At 39.7% G+C, this 27,373-nt stretch overlaps 2 protein-coding genes across 2 annotated transcripts; one reads left to right on the top strand and one right to left on the bottom strand.

The window, feature by feature from the left end:
- The first annotated feature begins 293 nt into the window (after window positions 1-293).
- LOC139298798 (probable acyl-CoA dehydrogenase 6) lies at window positions 294-16,896 on the top strand. The gene is made up of 9 exons (XM_070921567.1): window positions 294-500; window positions 6,226-6,346; window positions 11,113-11,242; window positions 12,394-12,500; window positions 12,846-13,013; window positions 13,198-13,371; window positions 13,934-14,095; window positions 15,583-15,733; window positions 16,418-16,896. Exons 1-9 carry the CDS (start codon window positions 300-302, stop codon window positions 16,506-16,508), a joined length of 1,305 nt encoding a protein of 434 aa, XP_070777668.1. The 5' UTR covers window positions 294-299; the 3' UTR covers window positions 16,509-16,896.
- Window positions 16,897-16,900: 4 nt separating this feature from the next.
- Window positions 16,901-19,066, bottom strand: bet1 (Bet1 golgi vesicular membrane trafficking protein). The gene is made up of 4 exons (XM_070921568.1): window positions 18,939-19,066; window positions 18,586-18,692; window positions 18,260-18,316; window positions 16,901-17,748 (listed from the first exon to the last, which is right to left on the bottom strand). The coding sequence occupies exons 1-4, from the start codon at window positions 18,955-18,957 to the stop codon at window positions 17,593-17,595; spliced, it is 339 nt and encodes a 112-aa protein (XP_070777669.1). The 5' UTR covers window positions 18,958-19,066; the 3' UTR covers window positions 16,901-17,592.
- Between the last annotated feature and the right edge of the window lie 8,307 nt (window positions 19,067-27,373).

Genomic DNA, 27,373 nt, shown 5'->3' with positions numbered 1-27,373 from the left:
TCTTCTTTTCTATCCTGCGACCCCTCCGATTTATCTTGTGACCCCTTGAAGGTCATGACCCCTAGGTCGAGAACCACTACTTTAATAGATGTGATACTGTAAGTGGTGGAAGCTTCTTTGAAAATCACAGGGTTACCCATTTTATATTTGCTTAACAGTGGTATTTCCCCAAATTCAAAAAATACCAACATTTCCACTGGGGTTAATGTTTTATCCCGGGAGAACCTTTACGTGCCCAAAGTGGGTTACATTAGAGCGTCACATCATGCGCATGCGCACACAAGCGGCTGTCAATAGAGATGGCGCTGCGCGAAGGTCTACGTTTAAACCTGCTGTTGGCCAACAGCCGTAATTTCTACAAATTCACCGCATTTGCTGGTGTCCGGTCGTTGTCTGAAAACGTATCCTCTAAACCCGTAGCGTCCAGTGCCCCAGAGACCACGGGTGACCATTTAATCTACACACAAGAGCACTTTGCATTAAAGGAGTCCCTCAGAAAGGTATGCAGGACTGCTAGCATTGTAGCATTGGCGTTACCATGAAAACAAGGCTAGATTTAGCTTTGTTTGGCGGGTGACAGTTGGATATTTTAATACCCATGTGTGTCGCTAGAAAGCAGCAGTATTTTTCCGCTTAATTCAGCTGTACTAGGCAGCGGGGGGACAGTATAATAGAAGTGGGTGAGAGGTCACTGTGCTAGCTTGTTATATAGTTCACATCAACAGGACTGTTGATGTCTGCAGTCGCTGCTCTGTATTATAGCTTCACCAAAGAAACAAACCACGTTGTTTTGAACATTGTTTTGACGTTGCTACTAGTGTTAAATAGTAGTGCTAATGTAACTGTCTGCATCCTCGAATGACTGCACAAGCCTACTGTGTTTTCCCCTGCTGCTGTAACGTTAGGTTTTGGGAAATTGGTGAATAAGGATAGCAAGGCAGAGCGCCAGGTACACGGAGGCTACACTGGATTAGAATAGCAAACACAGCCTCTGGCTTGTGTGTTTTCCTGACCCGTGCCACACTCCCACGTCCCACTTGAAATGTCAGCCCTGCTATTGCCAAAGTGTGCAGCGTCTCTGCTCCTTCACTGAGATTATCTAAAGCTATTGCTGCATTCGTCAATTCAGATTTTTAACATCTGGTTTTATATGCCAGTGTGACTGACAGGTCTGGGTGCATACACTGTTATTTTTCTGACAAAATGAATATTCAGGAGCCGTGTTCAGGCTTGTACTGTGATTGGAATTCTACACAATCCTGACACAATGTGAATATAATGGAAGAAATGGAGAGAGGGCCCCACCGACATAAATATATATCAATACTGCAACAAGACAACAAGAACACGTTTAATAGCTATTTTTGGAGTGTGTGCTTTGTTGCTTTGTTGCTATCACAGGTTGCAGCTTGCGTTGGAGGACAGTGGACACTTGCCTGCACTCTTACAGTCAGCTTAATGTTTCATACTAAAAACATATTTTTCCCGTTGTAAGACAGGTCAGTGCACAAAATGTATGTGTGGAGAAGTTTCTGATACCAAAGGCTTTGGTGGCTATTTGTAAGATTAGCGGAACTAGATAAACATTGATGGTGGCTGGACAGCTGAGGGGGGCCATGACATTCAGATGAAACTACCTATAAAGCCAGCCATGTCTTTAGTTGCACACTTGAGAACTGGTATTCTTCCTTTGACCATTGAGTTTGGCAGATTCAAAAATATTCAGGAAGAAAACAGATTGTGTAATATGGAAATAGTGCAAAGTGAGTCCCATTTTCTTTTGTACTATACATACCATGATGATTTAAGAATGCCAGTTTTTCTTGAAATTGCTCGACAAAACCTGAAATATTCTGGTGTACAGATGATTAAAAATTGGAATGGATGTTTAATTTGAATGTGTTAAAATTAGTTTGCTAACTTTGTTTTATAAGCCAGGAGGAGAGGTCAAGATGGACTATTTAATTAGTATTTACTCTGATATTTCCTGTATTACATAGCAAATGTTTTGTAAGTTGTAAGTTTTGCTCCTCTTTCAGAAATATGCTTTCCCCAGCTTCTTCCACTTAAACTCAGTCTGCCTCGCCTTTATTGGTTGCAGTTAACAATTTGTAACATGCTTTTGTTTTTGAAAAGCTAAATATCAGCAGCTGCAAATTATGGCAGTAAAAAAAAAGAAAATCAAAGCAAGCATTAGTAATCATGATGACTCATTTTGGATATATGTTACTAGACAGGCAGTAGAGACAGAGGCTGCAAAATAACAACAAGTGCCTAATTTAAGGCAGGGAGCAAAGATGTTGCGGTAAATGGGGGGAAGCTTGTTGTGTGACTAAACCTTCAAAAGAATGCCAGGAGGTTGAAAATAAACTAGTATTGGGAATAATGGGAAGGATGAAAATGTGAAAAGGAAATGCAGAACAATATGTTGGCAGTGCAGGAAGGGGAACTTGAGGCAGCATGGTTTATTAAAAGAATTCACTGTAGGATAGTGTGTGTTTATAGATGGTATACAAATGGGGTTATAGGAAATCCTTTAGTGCCTGTTCAAGGTCAGACGCTGATAGTGCCAATGTGTCCACTACAACCTTTCTGTTAGTGGGTGGGAAGAGGTCGTAGGATCATGTTAGACTGTTGTCAACATGGCTGCCTGTGTGTGTGTGTATGTGTGTGCGCATTTTTAGACAAGACAGGCAACTTCCCATGCTAAGAAATTAGTCAGGCCTCCAGAGTCTCCCGTATGAACAGACCACCAAAATCGCCCAAGGCTGGCGTCATTAATGAGGAGACAGAGCCTAAAGAGATTTCCCTAGCACTTCTAGGAAGAGGCTCCTCATGTGCAGCCTCCCATGGTTACAGACTGGGATTTCCACCCACACTACAAAGCGATTATAGGCAGTTTACCAGTAACAAATGACCTTTTTTGTATTTTCGTCCGGCGAAATTGGTTGGTGTTTTAAATCAACAAAATGAAGGCTCTTAAAATAACTTTTCTACTTGCTCTGCCTCAAAGTGTCTGAAGAACGTTCTGCAGCAAATTACCAACCTTTGACTAGAATGCAACAAATGCAAAAAAGCAGTGAGTCCTGGTTTCGCTAAGTACTTAGAGATGCAGTTTCTGTCACTGCATCTGAAGTAAGGGTGAGACAAATTATCAATATCACAATACTTTGATAACGTGATTCTGAGGCATAGCTTACTGCTTTCTGGTAGTTCAACCTTTTGCTAGTTGGCTGTTGTCATGTTGCTGTGAGGGAGACACTGTGTGCTTTGGTACATCTTTCTGCTATAAAACTTGTACTTGGCAGCCCTGCTGATAATTTGCAATATTGCCTGATATGAGAAAATCTGAATATAAAACAACCAGAGAAATGGTATCGCAAAAATCTCTGACAGCTGAAAAACTTCCATTGTCTCACAGTATATGTCTTTATATTTCCCGACCCTAATTGACTGAGTGTCATGATAATATCATATCTTGAGTAACCTTGTGATTCCCAGCCCTAATGTATAGTATATCAGGATGTAGAAAAGTAAACCCACATGAACACAACCACTTGGGTTAGACAGAGCAGGCCAGTCTTTAAGTAGTTTTCCAGAGTATCCCGGGTGCCAGCACCAGGGGAATCACAGATGCTCCAGACTGGACATTTTGTAAGACTTGATAATGCAATGTTCTTGACCCTGTCTTACTACTGGACAGTTCGTTGATGTGAAATAGTTCTGGTATGCAACACAAATAATCCACAATAACCTTTGTGAAGAGTTGCAGGATCACTCCCCCAAGACCTTTCTGTTTCCCCTTCCAGCAGCTTTCCAGTCGTCCCTCCCTTTCCCTCCTCAGGATCTGAACTTTGAACATGGATGAGTTTATTGCAGGTTAAAGGGGACCAGTACCTGCCTTTTTTAACTGCTTGTTCTTGTGTTTGATGTAGTGTAAGTTTGCTTGATTTTCACAGATTCAGGTCCAGGCATGTGCCCCATATATCTGGTGAAAGTAGGGTCCATTTTCTGTTTTGAACGGTAAAAACACGGTGGCCATGTTTTCTGCCTGCCTTGTATTCTGATGTTTCCTCTGCTAGTGTGTTTTTCTTGGCTGGTTCGGGTTTGTGTGTTTTGGAAGGACAAAATGAGTATGCATCACTTTTTTCAATCCTGGAAAAAACCTGTGAATTCTTCTTCAGTACTCTGTTTTCTTTAGTTTGAATGGTAAAACCCAGGCCCAGTCGTGGTCATTGCTGGGTGTCCTTTCGCTCTGAAGCAGAAATTTAACCAATGCTACATGAAAGAATAATCAAAGAGGGTTTATTTTTCACAGTCCACATTATTGCACATGGTTTATTTAATTCCTTTCATTGGCTGAGGCTTGAATTTGATGTTTCAATAAATACCTCTTTTGTTTTAATCATTATTTTTCATAGGCTCTACCCTCCATTTAGAGCATGTTGTGCTGAGTAGAGAAACACATTTATGGAGCAGATTGTCATGGGTGTTTTGAAACCATGACCCATTAAAAATGTTTACGCAGTTATAGTTGTTTGTGACATTTTTGTTGACAAGTGCGGATCCATTTGTCGGAGGACATTTTAATTTCAAAGCATTCAGCAAGAGACAGACGAGGAAAGTCACAGCACATAAATGTTTATTTTATATATTTATTTGTTAATTGATTTGCTTTAATAGCACTTAATACCAACTGTTGTTGATGTCCTGTGCACTAAAACTTCCTGTTGAAGCCTGTGGTGCGAGGTAGAATAGTATCAAAAAAATTGACAACAAAATACCACATAAACTGTAACCCGCACTACAGATCTACAGCTTATTTTCTGTGAAGCAGCTTTAGTTCCCGCAATAAAAATAGCACCATATGAGCGTCTCAATAGATTGGTCATTCTTAAGTGCTTCTCCAGCTGTGGACCACTTCCAGGTGCTCAAAATGAATCATGGCACCAAGGTTCACTCATTCCAAAGTCTATTCTGAAGCCAGGTTGCAACCCATTCTTCACTCCCTGCGGACGCTTTGGGCATGACTCACAAAACCAGGCACTAGTGATATGCACTGATAAAGCACAGTGCTGCTTGAATTTGAGAGACAAAATAAAAAGCTGCTCTCACTGAAGAATATTATGTAAAATTCAGTGACGAGATTACCGGAATCCATTTGTTCCTCCCTTGTGGATTCATTATTTTTATTTAGTTGTGATACAAATCAGCACAAAGCTGGTAGATGTATGATATAAGCCTGTTATTAAAATTCACGTCACCTCCTATATAGTGAATATTATTCCTTAACCACAACTGCATACTGTTTTTCTTTTTGTTCCACTCGTAAAGCATATAATATAGTCATCCTTCATTTTTAGGCAGTTGTGTATCCCAGGCTTTGTGGCTGAATAGATGGAGTGGCTGCTAACCCAGAAGGAATGACATTAATATGGGTTTCTGTACCAACCTTTATTTTTGCATGCTGTTCTAAATATTACTTAAGAGGTTTTTCTACCCTGCCAAGAATAAAATGGTGGAGGAAACTGTGAGTCGTTAAAATACTGGCATTCGAATGGTTAAATGCAAAGATGCGGAATATCAGCAAATTGTTGGCTACCAACAGCTTCAGTATAAAAGTATCAGTATCACCCCAAAAAACCAAAACCCGCAGTGTAATTTGCACTGTACGTTGTGCTGGACAGCTATCCGCTTTGTGTTACCAGCATCGTCACTGAATTCTGTTACCGTCTTGTTTTTTCAGCTCAATTTTTCAGCTCCAGAACGACACAGATCAGGATTGAGGCCAAACCCCTGTCATTGTTTTATGAGCCTGCAGCCTGTCATATTGTATGTCACTAGCCAAGTCTTGGTTATCAGTAGGGGACTGATAACATGTACACACAGGAAATGGCATGCCATGCATACTGTCACTGTATTCACCGTGTATTACATTTTCCCAGGCTGCTTTCTATTCATTGATTTATACAGTAATTCCTCATCTCACTGTCTGCTAGAGATAGATTACATAGACTGCACCGCACACCAGGAAACCCATGTATGTCACTGTATGTGTGCATTTTTTTCACTCATAATGTATATCGTTTCAGTGTTAGTTATGAGATAGGAGATAGAACAGCAGGCCTGTCATTCATTCATATTGAGTTTTAAAAAAATGTGTGCACAGCTATGCTTAAAATTAGAAGTGCACACACATAAACATATCATATCTCTCCTCTATAGATCATCGACCAGGAGATCAACCCCCAGGTGGATCAGTGGGAAGCAGAAGGGACATTTCCAGCCCATAAAGTCTTCAAGATCTTAGGAAATGCCGGCTTTCTAGGAGTCAACAAACCAGTTGGTAAGAGTTTTAGATTATCTGTTCGCCTGTGTCTGTACAAAAGTACAACATTCATTTTTGTAAACACACTATTGGGTGATGCAGTAGCTTGGTGATTAGCGCCTCACAACAACAATCTCCAAGGTCGAGTTCACCCCTCCTGGTGTTGTGGAGGTTTGCATGAAATTGCCCATAGGAACGTTGTTTGGCCACCTGTATCTTGGTTAGATCTGTAATTGACTTAACAGTGCATACTCTGAAAAGGCATTTAGGATTGTCTAAAAGTGGGTGATTTTGTTTTTTTAAATCAGAGATTCTGAAAAAGAGAGTTTAATTAATCAAGTGGGTTTTTTTGTGCATTATCTGGAGCAGAGCAATAGGAAAAAGGTCTGTTTCATTTAAAGACCCACAAGCCATTTTATTTTGGAGGAGGCTTGTTTTCTGTGGAAGGGTCTAAGGAGATAATAAGCCTGCCAGGAAATGATAATAACCATCACAAGGTGCCAAACTCAGTGCACCTTTTCTTGCTGTTTGAAACAAAAGCCATTTTGTCTGATTGTGTTTCACTGAAAACAAGTCAATAGAATCACGTTTGAGTAATAATAATATAACAAATAAAAAAATGTTTATGAATATGTATCCATTACATAAAAAATAACTCTGGTGTTTCGAGAGCATTTTCTGGCACAAACTTTAGTCCGTTTATATTCTTGGGAATTTTAATCCATACAAATATGGCGACTGACAAATCACCTCTGCCTCGGCCTACATGATATATGTTTTTGGGACGTGCTGTTTCATCCATCGAAAAAACTCCCATGATAAATCTGTAACGTACCTGGGAAAATAAAAGCCCTTGGCACAACATGAATATTTTAAGGATATTTAAATCCAAGAATACACATGAATAACAGTCACTCTGAGTGGAATCTGAGTGTTTAGAATTTGTCCAGAAGCAGACCGTAAGCTGAGGAATCCTTTACTGTGTGTGCAGTTTGACCATCTCGGCTTCAAAGAGCATTTGGCATTTGTCTTTCTCACAGCTGAATTCACTTTCCATTCATTTTTTTTCAGTTTGACAGCCATGCATTACAGTTGGTCCAGTTTAGAAAGGTTCCCACTGTGATGATGGGTGCTGGTGTCACAGCAACATCCCACAACAGCTGTCTGCTACAGTATATCCCATATCCAGATGTGTACCTAGCTGTGTCACTGCTGGGGTGGGGGTGTGGGGGTGGGGGGTGTAGGGTACTGTGCAGTACAGGACCACACAAAAGTTGTGGTTGTGATGTGTAATTCACTCTGAATACGTGAAGAGATTTGTGGGAAGTGTTTGGCAATCAGAGAGAAGAGATCTGAAGTTTCACAGTTACTCCCACAGTAATAGATTAATTTCTCTTGATTCATTTGCAACTTCTCATCTTTGCCTTCGTTTTGCCGTGGTAAAAACAGCTGTAGTTGCTGTCCTGACCTTTTGATGCTGAAAAGAACAAATCTGTGAACAATAATGTTGGACACTGCAGGTCTGTGGGTCAAAGAAGAGGGAGGGCGAGGGAATTAAAATGTGCTGAGCAGACAAGCCTTAAGCTTTAGTTGACAGGATTAGAGAGGAGGAGCGGCCCAGTGGAAGACTGTGTGAAGACACAATGTATTATGAGGTGGTAGATTACCTGCTATCATGTGCAGCACATGAAACATGCGTAAGAGATATTATTTGTAAAACAATTCTGAAAAGGGTTAGGTATACCCTGTCATTCAGAAACAGCTCTCGGGGTGTTGATTTGACATGTTTCAGTATGCAATTTAAATTAGTATACAGTCATTGATTCTAGTCTTTAAAAACTAAAATATAAAATCCTCTTCTAAATGTACTGTTGCTCAGCCACCATACTGTGGAATCAGGCTCCTGCTGATCATTTTTGCTGCATTTGGCTTAATATTTGCTATAATATTAGGAGTAACCAAAGATGCGCTGCTTTTACATGTCGTCAGGACATTGTGCAGGTGGAGTAAATACATCACAGTCTTTTTGCTGCAGTGCTGACTAATGAAGCAGACTCTCAAAGAATTCTGCACTGGGTTAATTGATTTAGAGGCTAGGATTACAGGAATGGGAGTAGGGATTTAGGAGTCTGTTCAACAGAAATGATTCATCGGGTGGAAAGAGAGAGGTGTTTTGGTTTCAACATTTAAAGGTACCATATTGTACACGTTATAATGTAAAACAAATTGAAGGGGCCCCTAATCTTGTGGTTTATGGGGTTGAGACACTGACCCTGATCTGCAACGTCCCCGGTTTGAATCTGGCAGAGGACCTGTTGCATGTCATTCCCCATCTCTTCCTGTCATCTCTCTACTATCTGTATCTAATAAAGGCCTAGAATGCCCCTAAATATCATTTAAAAAAATAGAGATGACTTAAAATCTGGGAAAACGGCGCACTGGGAGTGGACTTATGCCAGGGTTTTAATTTTAATTGGCCGTATGTGTGAAACTTAATGCTCCTGTTTACATCTTTTGGAGCGATGCAGCATATACCTCCACTGACAAGAAAACTCAACACGTATTCTCCACTCTTTCCATGTACAAGGAGAGGAATTACTACCTCAAAACATGAGAACAGGAAGTTTTCACAGGGCAGCTACGTTCAGGGAGAAGACAGAGATGACCCTTGGCTCCCTGCCCGTTTTCCTCTGCTCTGAGAGAGAGGTATCCGCACTTTACGCCATGGCAATGGCCTCTTGTCTTCTGCCTGACGGATAGATCCTGGCAGCTGGCACAGTTTTCCCTTTAACTGAATATTTTTGATACTAATGTTTAGATGACTAATCTCATGTGTGTCCAGGCTGTTTCCTTTCTCACAATTTTTACTTTAGTAATACTATGATACACGCATTACTGTGGCTGGTTTATACTATTCAAAAACATTACTAACACAGTGACTTTTCAGATTTTATAGTTCATCACACTGTAATGGTGATGCATGCAATTATAACTCTGTCCTTTGTAGTCATTGTTACTGAATAGTCATGGATCTGAGCTCACGACCGTGCTTCATTGTGTTGTGTTGTCATCCTCCAGGTCACTCATGTTGCTGTGCACATTCAGTACAGAAAAAGTTGAATGGAAAACTTTGTTACTCTGTTCGACATTGCCTGTATCTGCTTGTGCTGCACCTTTTAAATTCTCTCAGTCTTTATCCTTCAATATGTGCTTCATATGGAGCTCCACCCGATGAGAACCTACACTGAGGAACATCTGGTGTTCAGAAGAACCATATGTGCATAGGACTGACATTTCTGACAGACTTTTTGTTTGTTTTTCTTCTGCTTGCTTGTTCAACCAGACGGCCTGCTGTTTTGCTTAAAGTGGGATAAACCTCGGTACTTCCCTTCGTCCACATTATCCACCGCAGGGTTTCCAGTGCTCACAGACTTATCGCGGCACAGCTGCACCTGTTTCCTCTTATTTTTGGCTCCCCTACTCCCTTGTTTGCTTGTCCCACTATATCTCCCTCTTTCTCTGTCCCCATTTATTTTGCTCTTCTTCTTTTATCCCGTCTCTCGCTCTGACAATCTGCCAGACTGTGCTTCCCATTATTCGATAACTAGTCTGACAGGTGATATTAAACCACTTTGCTAGAGTTGCAGGCCTCCATGTGATACATTCGCTGATAATTATTCACTGTCAGTCACTACTAGTATCCATCATCCAGTGGCTGGTGTTTTTTTTGGAAATTGTGCACCAAGCATTTCACAAATGCTCAGTCTGGTTACCTTTGGCTGACGGGACATTATTAAGAGATTTTTACGAAATTAATTTAATCAGATTACATTTGATAAGATGATGATGTCCAGTTTTTTGTACTGCAAAAGGACCATTCATTTTCATATTGTTTTATTTTGAAAGGATTTGGATGTGTGTGTGTTTACAACAAACAACTTTAGAGAAATGCAGTATAAAAGCCAGTACATTAGCTACCTAATTCCATGAGTAGCGGACAGAAAATAGGCCTTTAGCATTAAGTTTATTAGCATAAAAAGCAGGCTGTTCATTTCACAATAGATGCTGCAGCTGATGATGAAAGGCAAAAGACAGGAAAGGCGAAGAGATGGCTCTTTATGAGGATAACTGACAGAAAGTGGTGTTTTAAACACGGTTTGTAATGCACCATTCAACTCCATTAAGGACCTGAGGTCTTTGCAAATGTTTCCACTGCCAGAATGGAGACATTTTTGACTTGGGTTGTTTAAGAGATCAGAATCAAGTTTGATATGCTAAGCAGAGCAGATGAGATGACACTGAGATGACAGTGACCCTTATATCTTCAGTATGCTGCTGATCTCCTAGCAGTGCTTTTTACACATAATTGCAGATAGCACAATTAGTGATAACATCCTGTAATTAATTTGAGTGCATGCTCCGATGCCAACGGATCAGTCCAGAATATGATGTACGTATACCAGTGTGCATTTGTGTGTGTGTGTGTGTGTGTGTGTGTGTGTATGTGCAGAAACATGCGAGGCAGTGATTTTATTACAGAGATAACAGGAAAGTTGGAAGGGAGACAGGGATGGTGGGTGCAAGGCTAGTTTAAGGTGACTAAGGGGTATATTTATCCAAAGTGACAGTAGTAAGCCATTTTTTCTTCCTCTTTCAACTGAGGAGTAAAGATCCACATCTACCAAACGTGTATGAATAAGGAAAAGATTTTCTATACACAAGAATCCATACAATGTGCAGTGAACTGTCAGTAGATAAAGGAGCATGTGTTTTGTCCCGTGCAGAGTATGGAGGCTTGGGTCTTGACTTCAGCTACAGCGTAGCAGTGTCAGAGGAGCTGGGCAACATCCGCTGTGGAGGCGTCCCCATGGCCATCGGTGTACAGACTGACATGGCTACTCCTGCACTGGCCAGGTACAATCCCACAAACTTTATTGTACATGACAGAGCATGAGAGACTCTTTGATAAACCGGCTGATATTTGCCATAGGTGAAAGGTTTGCAGCTTAGTATTACATACCCCAAATCCAGTGTTCTCACTATTCCCTTAAAGTGAACTCCCAACAGTTTGGGTTGGCGAAATGTCTTTATGTAAATGACCATTTTGCCTGTGGCACCAATCTCCCTCTACTGCTGCCTTTTTCTTATCAGAAGGATAGAGGCAACAATGTCTGCTTTGTGTTTATTTTCTTTTTGCACCACCACTAGAGCCACTTGTGTCAGAGCTGGAGTACATTTTCAAACTCTCATCCTAAAGGGATGTGTTTCATTTTGAGGTGATAAAAGGTTGTTTGTTTTGCTACCCCTGGCAACAACTGTCGCCCTGTTTAGCCCTCAGGTATTTGTATTGTGTTTGACGTATGAGTTTTCAAAACCAAACCATGTCCAAACGAAGGAAGAAGCACCTTTTATTTCAGATATTTTCTTCAATCTTTGTTCCAACTTGACACTCATGTATCTTAGCAGTTGGATAATAGTTACGCTCGATAATACAGCCTGTTGTACAGCCCTTTATCAAAGTTACACTCCATAGAGGGAATGTGTATTAATATATTTGGTAATTGTCTCACCCATGTAGAGCCTTGGCTTGTTGTGTGATATCCTCCTGCTATGAAACAGCTGCTGGTGACACAAGACAGAATTCTGTGAAATAGACAGTTTGAGTCTCAGGAGCTTAATTAGAGGATCTACACTAGCCTGCAACAAGTTCTAAGTACTGAGAGAGCAGGGATAGCACAGGAGCTTCAGGATAAGACTCCCTCCTCTGGAACTCCCACTGGAACTGTAATTGCCTCAAACATGGCAGTGTTGTTTTAAAGCACACAGTCAACTTCTCTGTCTTGCCACAGTTGGACCGTACAGTTAAAGAGTTTCGCGCAAATGTTGTTGCCTAAAAGTATTGGAGACATCTTTTAGATCTTAGTTCACAGGAAATCAATGAGGGATGCTCTTGGATTCCCCTTAGTGTCAAAGAGTAACTGCTAATTTATAGCTACTATATGTTTTAATTTCTTTGTGTGTGTGTGTGTGTGTGTGTGTGTGTGTGTGTGTGTGTGTGTGTGCAGGTTTGGCTCAGCTGAGCTAAAGAAAGAGTACCTCCTTCCCTCCATCTTGGGGGACAAAGTGGCCTGCCTTGGGGTTAGTGAAGTGGGAGCCGGCTCTGATGTCTCAAGTACGTCTCTCCTTCTTCATCTTCTGGTCATTTATTCTCAGATGATTTCCTTTTTAGCTCCCGAAGCACCATTTTGGCATGCTGAGTGCGACATGCTTTATATAGGCCTAAAATTTCAGATTTCATCACTTTTTGGCTCATTTTTTTCGGGATGATTTTGTAATATGTTTGACATCTGTAGTAACACACCAGTTTTAGACTCTGAGTAATGTCTTCGGTGAAGGGTCAAAAGATTTTTGATTATTCATCCATTGAAACGTTTCATTTAACCTTCCGTCTTTACACCCATCTCCCCATTCCTCTCTCTCTCCATCCATTTAAACACTCCACCACACGTTGATTCAGGTATCCTGACCAAGGCAGTGAAGAAAGGGGATGAATATGTGATCAACGGGGGGAAGATGTGGACCACCAACGGTACCCAGGCTGACTGGATGTGTGTCCTCGCCAACACCAGTGACGGACCCTCACACAGGAACAAATCTCTCATTTGTTTGCCCATGAACCTGCCAGGTAGGAGTCAGTTAGTTATTTGTGGAATGATTTTCCTAGCAAGCAGAAGGCCTTTTCTTGGGCAAAAACATGTTAACCATTGTAATTTACATTTGTGATATGGGATTCTCGTACATCTAGAAGCGGTCCTGAAATTTAAGATTCAGGTCTACTAAATGATGTTTATTTGTGTTTCCCACTGTAGGAGTACACATCACCCGCAAGATTGATAAAATCGGTATGCGGTCATCAGACACAGCTGAAGTGTTCTTCGATGACGTTCGTGTGCCCTGCAAGAACCTCATTGGCCAGGAAGGCATGGGCTTCACCTATCAGATGCTTCAGTTCCAGGAAGAGAGACTCTGGGCCGTGGCCAATAGTGAGTGAGCCTCTCTTACACTTCTGCATTTCTCCCTCTCCCCCAGCCATATCCGGCCGTCAGACGTCATCTGTCCTAGTTTTCTTTACTTTACCACTTTATCCTTCACTCTCACTTCTGTCTTTCCTTACATCTCATCCGCCTCCTACAGTTCTTACTGTTGTTCAGTTCATGGTATTGCGGTATCATTTCCGTTTCAGTTTCCAAAAATTAGGGAGTTCAGGTCACATAGTTCAAGCCATTAATCTAATTTTGAGTAACAAGCATGTGTGTTTATTTTCTTGGGCAGAACTTCGGAGAAGTTATTTAGGAGAAGTGAAACTGTACATGCTTTTACTGAATCTTACACTGATGCGTCAGTCTGTCTGGCCTGGTAAACATTTGCGCATCATATCATAAGTCAGAGACACAATTGACAAGCACTCACAGACAACTATTACTGCCATTAAAGAAAAAGAAAAGGTGAAAACTTCCATAATCCCAACCAGAACACTTTTAGTGCAGGTGGAAGTGGCGGTAGTGAGGTGACAACATCTCTGTCTCTCTATCTTAACGCCTCCAGTCGTGACCACGATGGACAACATCATTCAGGAGACCATCCAGTACACGCGGCAGAGGAAGATCTTCAAGCAGCCCGTCCTCCACCACCAGGTGGTTCACTTCAGGTTGGCTGAGCTGCAGACGGAGGTCGAGCTGCTCCGCTCCCTCCTCCACCGTGCTACAGGTGGGGTCACCTTATAGACATACACATGACATAACAAAACTGAAAGATTAATGTTAGCTTGGTAGCGTTGGCTGCATCTGAATGACTCCCATGTTAGGCTCAGAGCATAAAGACACACAGAACGAGTATAGTGGTAATAAGACAGCTGTTAGGGTGTGGTTTGCATCATCTCAGCACTTATATGTGCAAATATGTGTGTTTATTAGAGAATTTAAGATACACGTATCTGGAAGTTCCACCTTTTCTAGATGAAGTATTCTTCATGAAGTAAGAAAGTCCAGGTCTGGATTAAGAACATACATTGCTTGGATTTGCATGTGCAGTATTTTCGGAAAATCCCACCAAATGAATGGATGCAGCTGGTACTCATGGGAATTAATACCATAGTTAAGACTGAGGCCTCAGTAACGAAGGCCACAGTTGACTCCGCTCTGAAAGAATGATGTGAATGCCAAACTAACCTTGGCTTATTTGTGTATGTGTAATGCAGCAGGTTGGTTTAAAGTGTGGTTGTCTGGCTATAGACAGAACAGTAATTGTTAGCATTAGCATCAAAACTGCTTTAGTAGTCGTAGTAGTTGTAGTAGTAGTCTACTAGAATTAACACAAGAATTAATTTCATGGATGAGTTGCCTGAAATTGTCTTGTCTTTTCACTTCATGTTTCAGATGGAATTAAATTATTTTCTTCTAAAAGGGTATTTGTAATTTTTAAGCCATATTTCACAGATATTCAGCTTGTGCAGCTATATTTCCTTCTCAAATAAATAAATTACAAACTTTAAAATCACATTTTTTATATTTAAAAAGAAAAAGGTAAGTGATGCTATAGCATTGGGTCAAGTGTGTGGCTCAAGGACATTTGAGACAGGAGGACAGGAGGAGGAGGGTTTAAACTGATTACACCTACCTGCTCTACCAAACTACTGTTGTTTTTGTGTGTACTGGCATAACTTCAAAACCCACAGGCTTGGCCACCTGAAAAGCTGGCAAATACCCAGCTCCTCCAAAATACAGCCTTTACACCGCAGTGTTCATGATATGAATATGTGGGTGCATTTGTTGGCCGGGTGTCCAAGGTCTTGTGATTTTCTCGTTGTGTTTATAACCACTCCAGTGGCTAGCAGCTTTGAATGAATTCATCTAGCTGGTAACAGTTCAAGTACGATTTGTTTGCCCAGAAATAGAGTAAAGCTTCTGCATCTGTTTGGCACAAGCAGATAAACACACACACAAACTTCTTTTCACACTGAAACAGGAAAAATCATGCAGCTCACACATGTTCCTCTGGAGGGTACCTACAATAGAGGCATTGATCAATTGCACTGGGAAAAGATTTGAATGGGAAACACTGAATCAGAGCCAGCCACAGGTGACTCTGAAACTGAACCACATTTGTTTATTGTCTACATTCATATTCCTTTTTATCCGCCTGGGCATTTTTCACTCTTCCATGCATGTGTCACAGTCCTTCCTTTTTCCCTGCAGCCTTGTACATTAAAGGCAATGATGTCACCAAGCTGGCATCCATGGCCAAATTAAAGGGGGGCCGCCTGGCCAGGGAGCTGAGTGACAGCTGTCTCCAGTACTGGGGAGGAATGGGCTTCACCAGTGACGTGCTGGTCAGCAGATTCTACAGGTGAGACTGATCAGAGAAAACAGTAACACGACTGAAATATAATGTCTTTTGTTCAGTGACCTGGCTTTAAAACTACTTTTCCTGTTTTCCCCCATCGTTGTATGAACAATATAGCCGTGAGTTATAATATATAACACAATGATTTTTAATCATTTCCACCCCTGTGCACTTTCTTAATGTCATTCGAAAAGAACAAATATATCTGACCACAAAACCGTAACATCACGTCACTAACGTCACTAACACAGTTTGCCAGCCAGCGATCTTTATATTTGGCTGCCAACTATGAGCACCTTTGTAAGGGTGTAACTTTCTGTTAACAGCAACCTCACCAGTTGGCAGAAGCTTGACAAAGTTTGTGGTCAGTATATTTTACGAGGACGTTAATTGCATAGTTAGAATCAGATTGAATGATTGCTTCTACGTGTGATCAAGTAATAATAATTCTCGAAGGCGTTTAATACGGCTCAGTCTCCTGTTGAGCAGTGTTGGGCTAGGTTGTTTACGCAGTGTATAATCAAGTAGCTCTGTGTTTGATTCTCTAAGCCCTTATTTTACACTGTGCTGACATCTACTGACGGGGCAAATAATGCAGCTGAACAAGGCGTTCAGGATGCCCTGAGTTCAGATGATTGTTACAGAAAGAAAAAAAAACAGTTTGTATTAACTTTGTCTTTTCCACAGGGATTCCAGGTTAATGTCGATTGGTGCAGGGGCAGATGAGGTCATGCTGGGAATCATCTCCAAGTACATGGACACACTTCCAAAGAAGTGATGTCATCAACACCTGACCCAGGGACTGATGTCACAACATTGCTGATAATGTGCCGATTATTCACAATGAACACAGATCACCTAAGTGCAGTTCTGATATGTTTAAACTCTTGTCACATACCAGGAAGTTTGATTGTTTTAACTATACTCTGTGTAGTCAGACAGAAAATCTCATCTGCTCAAACACACAGAATGACTAAGCTCCTGTTTTCTTGTTCTTTATTACAAATGTGAATAAGCTACAGCTGAATTTTATTATGTAATTTGTAACAAGTTCATTTAAACAGTGATCATCCTTTTGACTAAACCTATTTTTTTTTGAGTAGACGAAGCAAAATAATGTAAATACAAATGACTGTTGTGTAAAATAAATATCCAGCAAAGATTGACTTTTTATGTGTCATATGTGTCAAATTTATTTAAAAAAGAATTTGAATGTTTTCATCAGCACATTCTCTGTGTAAGCAGCACACTTACTGGTCAATTCAGAGCATAAAATTTGTTTATTTACATTAAAAAACATTTTTTACAACAAAGTTGAAACAATAATGAACACTGCTATTAATTTTTATGTGGATGACAAATGCTGTAATATATTCATTCATTGTTAAAAGCAAATATGTGTCAGGTAGAATTCAATGACTGACTCACTTTTGACACGACTTGGGGCTGTATCAACACATTATGGTTTTATGACACAGAAGTATCTTCTACAATTGTTACATGTTTAATGTTATGCCTCCGCTTCTCAATCTGGGCAAATTGGGCGGATATTAAGTACATATATATATATACACTTCAGATATACATATACAGTATATTTGATTCCTACTTCACATTGTCATTAATCATCTCAGATCCCATTTTACTTTTTGGGACTTGATCAAAGAGCATCCGTGGGAATCCTTTCATGACTTAGTTTGGGGTCATGAAAGGAAATACACCTGTAAAGCTGAGACAAAAAAAAGAAAAAATCCCTGCCTATCATCATTATGTTAGTCTAGTTCTGAAATGCATCAGCGTGGCACAGGCTGGCGAGGAAGATGTGGAGGATGCAAAGACCAAAGTACAACAGGGTCCTCCTATCACCTCAGCTTGATGAACCAGTACAGGACAAAGAAGACGAAAAAGCAGAAGAGCAGCATGTAGCACAACAGTTTGGTCTGACTGCCTCTGGACAGCTGCTTGACTCTGCCGATGGTGGCACCAAGCAGGCCGCCTGTTGAGTCAAAGTCTGAGTCCTAGTGTCGGAAAGAGGGATAAGAAGTCTAAAGTCCAGGCAGGCCAGCAAACAAACATACTGTAACACTCAAATCCTAGGAAATGTTGCTATATTTGATAGTGGTGGAGTGTATATTGTAGTTTTTACTCCACTGCATTTATTTGACAGGCATAGTAATGATTTTACATAATAAAATATATGATCAGCCTCTATGATTGATTAGATTAAACTACCCAACAGTATATAGCAGTTAAAAGTAATGCCCTCTCCACCAGCTGCAACATGAAAATGCTGCATACATGTTGATAAATCAGCAATGAATAATATGATACTGAATAAGTGAAATTACAGTTTGTTCTTTAAGTACATTTTGCTGATAATACTTCTGCACTTTTGAATGTAGGACATTGTAAGGAGTACTGTGTTTTTACGTTGTGGTATGATGACTTTTACTTAACTAAAGAATCTGAATACCTTTACTTTACCACCACTCTTATTTTCTTACAGTGTTTAGTCAGTAAGAAACTCACCATATCTTCCAGCACTTTATTCTGGTATTTGACTTCCGTTCCGATGTCGATAGACAGCTGTAAATATCAAGTATCAATATCATCAACATTTAACTATAACACAATAAAGCATTTAGTTAACATGATTTTAGACTTAAAGTCCATGTGAGAAAAATGTAAAATATTTATTTTCAGTGACATACTTACATATCATACATTTAAAACACTCATACCTATTTTCAAAGTGGACAAACAGACGTCGCTTCAACTCTGATAAGCTGCTTTTCCTGTAGCATTCACCGATAATGAAAACATTTAACGAGTACATTTCGTCAGTAGTTACTTACACTTTTCAAAGCGTTGACTTTAGATCTCAGTCCCTCCTGAAGGTGTTCATTTTCCTCTTCGTACACACTGTATCCACTTGCTACATAACTCCCAGAGCCTCCTTCACCTGTATGAAACAACAACGATAATGAATAACGTTACACCGTTAGCTAAGATAACGTTAGCAATTTTGTCCGTATTTTCATCCTGTAATATGACCCTAGAGTCTGTGGAGTTGTATAAACACAACAACAAGCATTCATTCGTATTTGGCAACAACCTTATAGTTAGCTAACGTTAGCTAGCTAACTAGCAAGAAAGCTAACCATGAGCTTAAAATCAAGATATAACGTTAGCTACGTCTGTCACTTACCCAAACCGGCGCGCCTCATCTTGAAACACTGGAGGTAACACTGCCCGGTGGTGTATGTAACGTATAAGAACAACAAATTCACACTAAATAGGCGAGAAACTACACGTATCGATAATCGGGCAACTGTGGCAAGTTTGTGCACATCAGCAAACGCCACGACATCATACGGTGGCCGACGAGGACAACCCTACCCTGACGTAATGCAATAAGAGATAAAAGCATGCAGAAATGATAACACTGTTTGGACGGTGTGTGTTCGAGATTTTATTTCATTGATTTAAATAAAAGGTATAAAACTAGCCTGAATTTGAAGTGTGGGTTTGTGTGTGTGTGTGTGTGTGTGTGTGTGTGTGTGTGTGTGTGTCATGCTTGCATGTGTGTCTCTGTGTGTATGCCTTTAGGGTTGTCTATATTACAAGTCATGTAATTCACCTTGAAATCCCAACAGAAATTAGCATGTGAGGTGACAAAGCCACTAACAAAGACAAACTGCAGTCATCAGCAAACACATCACCATCCGTCTGTATTGACTGTGCCTCATGTGCATTCTGGACTGACAATATTTAACTCTGGCTTAAGGAAGGACTTTAATGTTAATCATTATCAGGCAACAGTAAACACTGCATGATCCTTTTTAATTAATGTGACAATTTCCATTACTGAAAAGCTGTCTTGTTTTTTATTATCATGGGGTTGTTATTTAATGATTATTAAAATGCTCAGTATCATGGTGAGCTATTATCCAAACATTATTATTTTTAAATTGCTGTAAAACATAGAAGAACCATACAATGTTTGTTTTTTTTTAACATAAATGTTTTCCTCATATCGAGGTGAGAATATCCAAATTTAAATCTGAATATTGTAATTATGTTTTTGCTTCCCTCTTTTTATTATATGTACATGTGTAGGGGTATATCCGATCAAAAGGATGAATAGTGGCCACAGTCATTCTTATTTTTGGTAACGAGTCTCATACTCCTCTTAATTACAGTTGCTCCTCTTAACACAAAAAAACATGCCAAATTACTGTCAATGGGCCACTGCATGATTTACATATTAAAGAAATATAATTATCGAGATGAAGCCCTGCAATTAAGATGAAAACCACTGATTTTAAAATGCATTTTACACCCATCTTTGAAACACAGTAGGTCCCACAGCGACAAACATCAATGGGTTAATCTCCCTTTGGTGGGTGAAAAACATTATTATAAAAAATTGCTATGATGTTCCTTTTAGACATAGATAGATTGTTTCCTTTGACCATTTTGAAATGTGACCACCATAAAATGAAGACAACTATCCTTTGTGGATTTAATAACGGGGCTTACTGACACATCCATCTGTGCTGTATAGGATAGAAAAGAGTTTCTCAATATTTCCAAAATCCTGGAGGTGCTGTTTAGTAGTGATTAGTTTTCCTTATCCCCTCATACATCATCCTACATCTAGGCTTGTGCCAATATTGCAGGAGACAGCTAATATAATATGAGAGATTAAAATGGCTTTCATGATGTTAATTTATTCCAATCCAATATCTTATAAATAAATACAACTTTAAGCTCCTATCTACCATAATGCATTTCAATGCCCCAGCACTCATCTTTTTATGTATCACCCAAAGGCTTTGCTGTATGCATGACCTTGGCATGAGTGTCAAAAAAAACAAAGGATATTGATTGAACTGTGAGCACATCTCAGCCTTTGTGGATCTGAGAGGATTGGGTTCATCAGAAGGGTCTTTAGAGAGGAGAAAGGCGTTTTGACGCTTAGAAACTGGTTTTAATCCTCATTGAAACTCTGTGGATCCAGAACACCCCTGGTGCAATGATCAACACACACACTTTGGCTTGAATGTACACACATGCACATAATGCCTTAGCAGTCCTCTGTGCACAGTATGCTGTGTGTTACAGTCAGCTTGTTTCCATCCCTTGAGATATTCTGTATATATTCTGCCCTAAGAGTTTAGAAACGCTGTTTGGAACATCTGCACCAGAATTGAATGTTTTGTGGTCAATACCATCTGTTATTTTCGTCAGAGAGGACAGTTATGTCTGACAGTTTATCAGACACACAAGCCTCTCAGAGACATAACTTAGTATCAGGAATAATTAAAGAAATAGTTTAACATTTTGGGAAATACACTTATTTGCTTGCTTGCGGAGAGTAAGTGGGAAGATTGATGCCACTGTCACATTTGTACGGTAAATATAAAGCTACCGCCAGCACCCGATTAGCTTAGCTGAAGCATAGCTGAAGCATAACTTAGTAGGCTGAAAACAGGCAAACAGCTAGCCTGGCTGTGTCCATCTAGCAGCACCTCTAAAGCTCACTAACTAACATGTATGTATATCATTTGTTTTATCCACACAAAATATTGAAGTGTAAAAATGGCAATTTGACATTTCAAGGTGCAAAATGTGCCTGACTAGAAACCCAGCACGTAACCCCCCGTAAGACGGTGAATTGTCTTTTATTGTGCTTTTACATTTTATTTTTTGGATAGCTTTTTACCCCTGTCTCCAGTCTTTATGCTAAACTAAGCTAAGCTGGTCCAGCTTTATTTTTACAGTACATGAGAGTGGTATCAATATTCTCATCTAACTCTCCATAAGAAAGGGAATTAGCATATTTCCCAAAATGTCAAACGATTAGTATTATCAAGTTTCATTCATTGGTATTATCAACTATAAGGAAAATAAATAGCAGAACAAGATAGCACTTGATGGAGGAATTATGCACTGGCTCCTCTGCACATAAAGTTAGGAAAAAAATGTTCCGATAACTAATTTCTATGATGGATTAGGAGAAAAGAGATCCCTGTCAGTAACATATGCTGCCATTTGGCAGGACCATAATTATCCGAAAATGAGAATTGCTCATCTATCTCATCTGCACTGCACCTCTCACTGGATACTGCTGATGCTTAACAATACTGGCTCGTCCTGATTAGCATAATTTCTCCAGAGAACGGAGCAGTGAATGAGTCAGATCACGGAGGAGGAGAAGTGCAGAGGAACACATGCCGGAGGAAAGATCAAAAGGACGCTATTGTGCTTCCTACTATTAGTCTGAGGAGAAAGGATTTTCATTCCCACACTTAACATTGCTTTGAACCGCAGTTAAAATAACTCTGCCAGCCTGTAAAGTTTTATAAAGTAAAATATATTTTAAAATAAATTATTTAAAAATGACCAAAATTCGAATTCATTATGATGAAATGTTTTTTCCATCATCCATTTCATTTTCATTTCAAAACGTTTTTATCGCATGCCTTGTCTCCCAGTGACGCTTTTATTTCAGTTTTTAGTCTTACTTTTCATGACAGTGGATTTGTTACCACCCCTCACCTTTCAGCCAATCACCTGAGAACATGTGTCGAATCACTATGCTGAAGAGGTAACACTAAAGTAACCAGCTGGCTGCTAAGGGGCACATGTGATGAGCAGAAAGGTGAGGGGGCGGGCACTGGTGACAAAATCCACTTTCATGAAATGTGACATTATGGTATAAAAGTGTCGTCAGGGAAATTGCCATTATTAAATTTAAAAAAGGCATTTTGGAATAAAAAACTAAATAAAAATTAAAAACCAATGACATTTATTTATTGGTTCATTTATAGATTTTACTCTAATTATACATATGATTATTTGTTTCACATTGTCATATTTATTTATTTAATATTGAACACTTTGGGGCTCCATACTGAACCATCACGCAGTCAAATAGAAAAACAAAGGCTCTGAGAAGAGGAAAATCAAGCGTGTTTGGGCACATAAGGACAGAGATGACACCATATGGCTCTAAGCTGAGAGAAGCTACCCTAACTCTTGATCAGTATGGTGATGAGGGTAGGATTTGCTGACTTTCCTGAGACCTGGAAGCCTGGTGACCACTGGGAAATTATGGAGGAATCTGCGTAATAAGCACATCAGGCAAAATGTTGCATGCAGCATCATAAATGCCAGACTTCTTAACTTTCCAAATGCATACGAAAGCTTAAGGAGAAGCCGTCTCAAAGCACAGAACGACATCCACCATCACGGCAGAGAACACAGCTCTCTATTGTCTCATTTAAACCATATACATTATCTTATGAGCAGATGCAGATATGTGTGTGTATTCATGTGTATATATATATATATATATGCATATGAAGCATGTATTTTTCAGGTTCCTTATTTCATCATTTCTTTTTCATTCAAATCATTGTATAGCTTATGTATTGTCATCTTGCATTATTCTGTTTAAACACAGTTTGTCATCTTATTGCTTTTGCAGGAATGGCCACCAACCATTCATGCAAATAAAGCAAGAGTGAAATTGAAAATTGACATTGAGAGTGTGAGACAGGGAGAGAGAGAGAGAGAGAGAGGTTGGGAGGGGGGTGCAGGGTAGAGACGTTCCTTTCTCAAATTCATCTATGTGAAAGCTCACATTTTAGCTTCATGGCTTTTCCATGTTGCTGAATCCCTTCAGGGGATCCCCCGTCACTCCTAATGAACAAGACTATTACTCAAAGAAGTTGTCAGCCTGTTGGAGCCATGTTATTATTCACTCATCTGTGCGTCAGTGTGTTTGTGTGTGTGTGTCTGTGTTGGCAGCCTAACGACCCCCCTTGAATCCTATTGAAATGCAGTAAAATTCCCTATTTAAAAAACCCTGAACGTCTGAGCTTGCTGTCTTTTCTTTCTCTTGTTCAAACTGAGCTTTGATTCATGGGTTGACACTGACACAGAGTCCCTTGGTAAAGGAGATGCAACACCATTTACAATTGAATTGAAATATTGATTCACTTTAGCGTTGTTCACCCCACTGGGAGCTGAGCTTGAGTGGCTTTGTTTTCATTCTGATTATGATGTACACAAGACTGTTTAGTCCTTTCTAATAGATTACTTTTTTATCTATGAATGTCATTCAGAGTGCTTCTGATTGCAAATTACATTACTGTCTTCTTATCTGACCCTAGATGTAATGTCACACGACTCCTGGGGCTTTGCCTTTTATCCTTCCTCTCTTTCCCTCTCTTTCAGACATGCACACACACGCACACACACATCTTATAATCAACCCTTTCTTCTCTATCTACACTTAATGCCCAGCAAATATGTTATCAGTGTGCTGAATGAGCACCAGCTGGGAGATACGTGAGCTGTGTGTTTATACTGATATTGGCCTTTGCTGTGGTTCACTATGAAATGAAACCATGACACCACATAGAAGAAAATACATTCATGTAGTTGTGGAATTGATTTCATTATCTACAATACAGCTGAAACTATTAGTCGTCTGATTGATTTGTTGATGGACAGAAAATTAATCTGCAGCTGACTCAGCTGCTCAAATGTGAGGATGTGCTGCTTTTCCTTGTTTTAAATTAGAATAAATGGAGTATTTTGGGCTGAATATTGATATTTTTGAGCTGTTGCTCGGACCAAACAAGAATTTGGAAGAGTATGTAATCATTTAATAAAGCAGTCGTGGAAAATCATTATCAGCAAGCTACATGAGTAAGTGTGTTAAAATACATTGTGGCCAGCATTTGCTTACAGTTTATGTTTAAGAAGCTGTTCAATAGCTCCAATAGCCAGCATCTATCTTTCTTTTTGTACATCTTTACTTCTGAGTCATCAGGCAAAGTGAGTGAAGTCACAGAGGGTACTTTGCTGAACATACTCTCATGCCCATTAGCTACACAGATGCATTGAGATTCAATCAAGCCCACTGCGGTCTGTTTACCTCAAGACATGATGCAACAGAATGTCAGTGAATCTACACCTTGTGGAAATTATCTTGCATTATGGCAATCATGCTGAAATACCTTCTCACTTTGCATCATTCAGGCTGAAGCTGATTGCTCCAGTGCATAGGTGCAAGATAACTCAGTACATTCAGACAATTTGCAGTACTTTTTAAAGTATACATTTAAACTCATCACAGACTTGATGATTCACTGACAACACTATTACTTTGTCAGCCTCAGTGTAAGTAGTTTTTAATTATGTAGAAGCATGTTTTTTGTCAGTATGCAGTCTTGATTGGATTTGACCTTTGCTTATCTTACTATTTAACTCACCTGGGTGTGCAATTATCACTTATGAAAGGGCATTGACTGGTCTGCCACCTTGGAGGAAACATGGGCCACAAGTTGCCTAAGGCCATTGAGCAGGCTAGGTGCCACAATGTCTCCACAAATAACCATTATACAGTATATAAACCATTTTTTAACTGAGCGTACAGTAAATGCTTATCATGTTGTACAGAATTGGCACTTTCCTCAGCGTGGTCCAGTCACTGTGGTTACTTGCACTTTGATACTTTGTGAGCCTCAATCAGTTATTCTGTTGTCCAAAATGTGCCTTTCTTTCTAATGGACATATTGAAGTGGTAGTGTTAGCTGAAAAACATTACTACATTCAAAATCAATTCAAAACCATAACATTTGATCATTATTATTGATACATTACAATGGAAGCAGCATTTTATTTTTATTTTAATTGTAGCAGATGTGGAGCAAATGTTATACTATACTATATACTATGTTATACTATGCTTTATGTACTTTGACTAAAAGAATATTTTCAATTATTCATTTTTGTCAAACAATTCCCAAGGTCAAGAGTGAACTGTCACGCCGAACTGCATATACAGTTCATCATCTTTAAAGACTGGTCATACTGTATGTTTTGTATGTATTCCAGTAAGTAATAAAACCAATTAATCAACCAACTATTACTGTCAGAAATATGTAGTGAAGTAAAAGTGGAGTGGCATAAAATGGAAATACTCATGTAAAATACCTCAAAAGTGCTTTTAAGTGTTTAAATAACTGCAGTGGTCCTAATCTTGTATGAAATGGTCTGTTCATTGGTCTGATGTGAAGGAGTGGAGATGCCTAATAACATGTTAATCATTTTTTAACAACAAAGTCTGTTATTTCCTTCATTCAGGCAAACATTTATCTCAGGATGTTTGCATATCACAACCTGTTTTGGGAAACACTTCCAGTCATCAACAAACATTTCTAGACATAACACATTTCATGTCCAGGAATTATTTTGGTACATTACCCCAAACAGAAAGAGGAAGCGACACTGAAATCTAAGATGTGTTGGTAAAATGTCCCCTAACACCCAACACATACCTGATATATTCAATAAAGTACATAGAGAGGAATTGGCTTGTTAGATTAGTAGCAACAGCAGAGCATGGCTTCTTTAAAAATCAATAGGAATAGAACATCAGTGGGAACTTATTGGTGACAAATGCTTGCAGGGGTACAACATGCATGAGTGTGCTCGGTCTCAGCTGTTCCAAATATTTGCTGCTACTGCTTCTACTCTTTTTCTTAACTGAACTACATTTGTCTTCACAATTCCTTCTTTTTCATACAGGAACCTCCAAGCAAGTGAGTTGTGAAGCCATCCTGTTAGCTTTTATTTATTCTTAAGAAAGTTGCACGTTTATTAACTCAGCAGGAAGCAAAGGCAACATTTTCCCCAACAAAGGACATGGCCTATTTCACACTCTGTCTACGTGGTAAAATACACATTCATTATATCCTCTGTTGTCTTTCTTTCACTGTTCCCACGTATTTAAGGTGGAGCCATGACACAAAGCACAGTATGTAACCCTAAACTCTGCTGCACAGCTACAGTGTGGGCTACATCAATAAAAGCGATTGCTCTGTCTGCAGGATCACGCATTGGTGTTTAAAGTCGCCCACACACACAACTGCATGTCTGAGTGCCCCTGAGCTTTATAACTCAGTTTGACTTGTTTACAAAGTCTAAGTAAAGAACAGGGTTGGGCAAAAACAAATTCACTTACTTGAGCAAATCCAATAAAGCAGGTCACTCCATTTATTTGAGAGTCGTCCGAGAAAAACAGGTCTGGTGGAAGGAAGTGTTTGGTGGCTTTTTTTGTAGCTTATAAAGATGTGAGAGTCCATCCGTCGAGCTTATTCCTGCCCACACAGATAATTAATTATGATAATGAAAAGACATGCATAATAATACTAGCGCACACTAATTCGCTTTTCCTGTATGTCCACTTAAAGGAGAAAAGTTTGCAAGCTGAAGAGACACAATTTAGCAGAGTGAGTCATGAGCCAGCCAGGAGCAGATTGAGGTTGTTGTCTTTGATCGTATTGAGAAAACATTTCTGTCATCTCTTTTAATTCCTGCAGCCAAGTTGGGCTCTTTCATTTCAATGTGGTAAGACAAGAGCATTAATGTGCAAGCTGCTTGTGCTTTGGCCTCATTTTCGTATGCACTTTCAATTTGAATGGTGGTGAAAGTTTGGGAACTGACCACAGGGACGTGCTGATACACCACTGAATCATTTGCCGCTGCCACAGGCCTGACAGCTTTCTATTAACTGTCATGAATACGACTTTTTTTCTCTCAGCAAAAGAGCAAACCAGAAGA

The sequence above is a fragment of the Enoplosus armatus genome, chromosome 16 (genome assembly GCF_043641665.1).
Source record: "Enoplosus armatus isolate fEnoArm2 chromosome 16, fEnoArm2.hap1, whole genome shotgun sequence".
Taxonomy (NCBI): domain Eukaryota; kingdom Metazoa; phylum Chordata; class Actinopteri; order Centrarchiformes; family Enoplosidae; genus Enoplosus; species Enoplosus armatus.
This window is presented reverse-complemented; position numbering and strand designations above follow the sequence as displayed.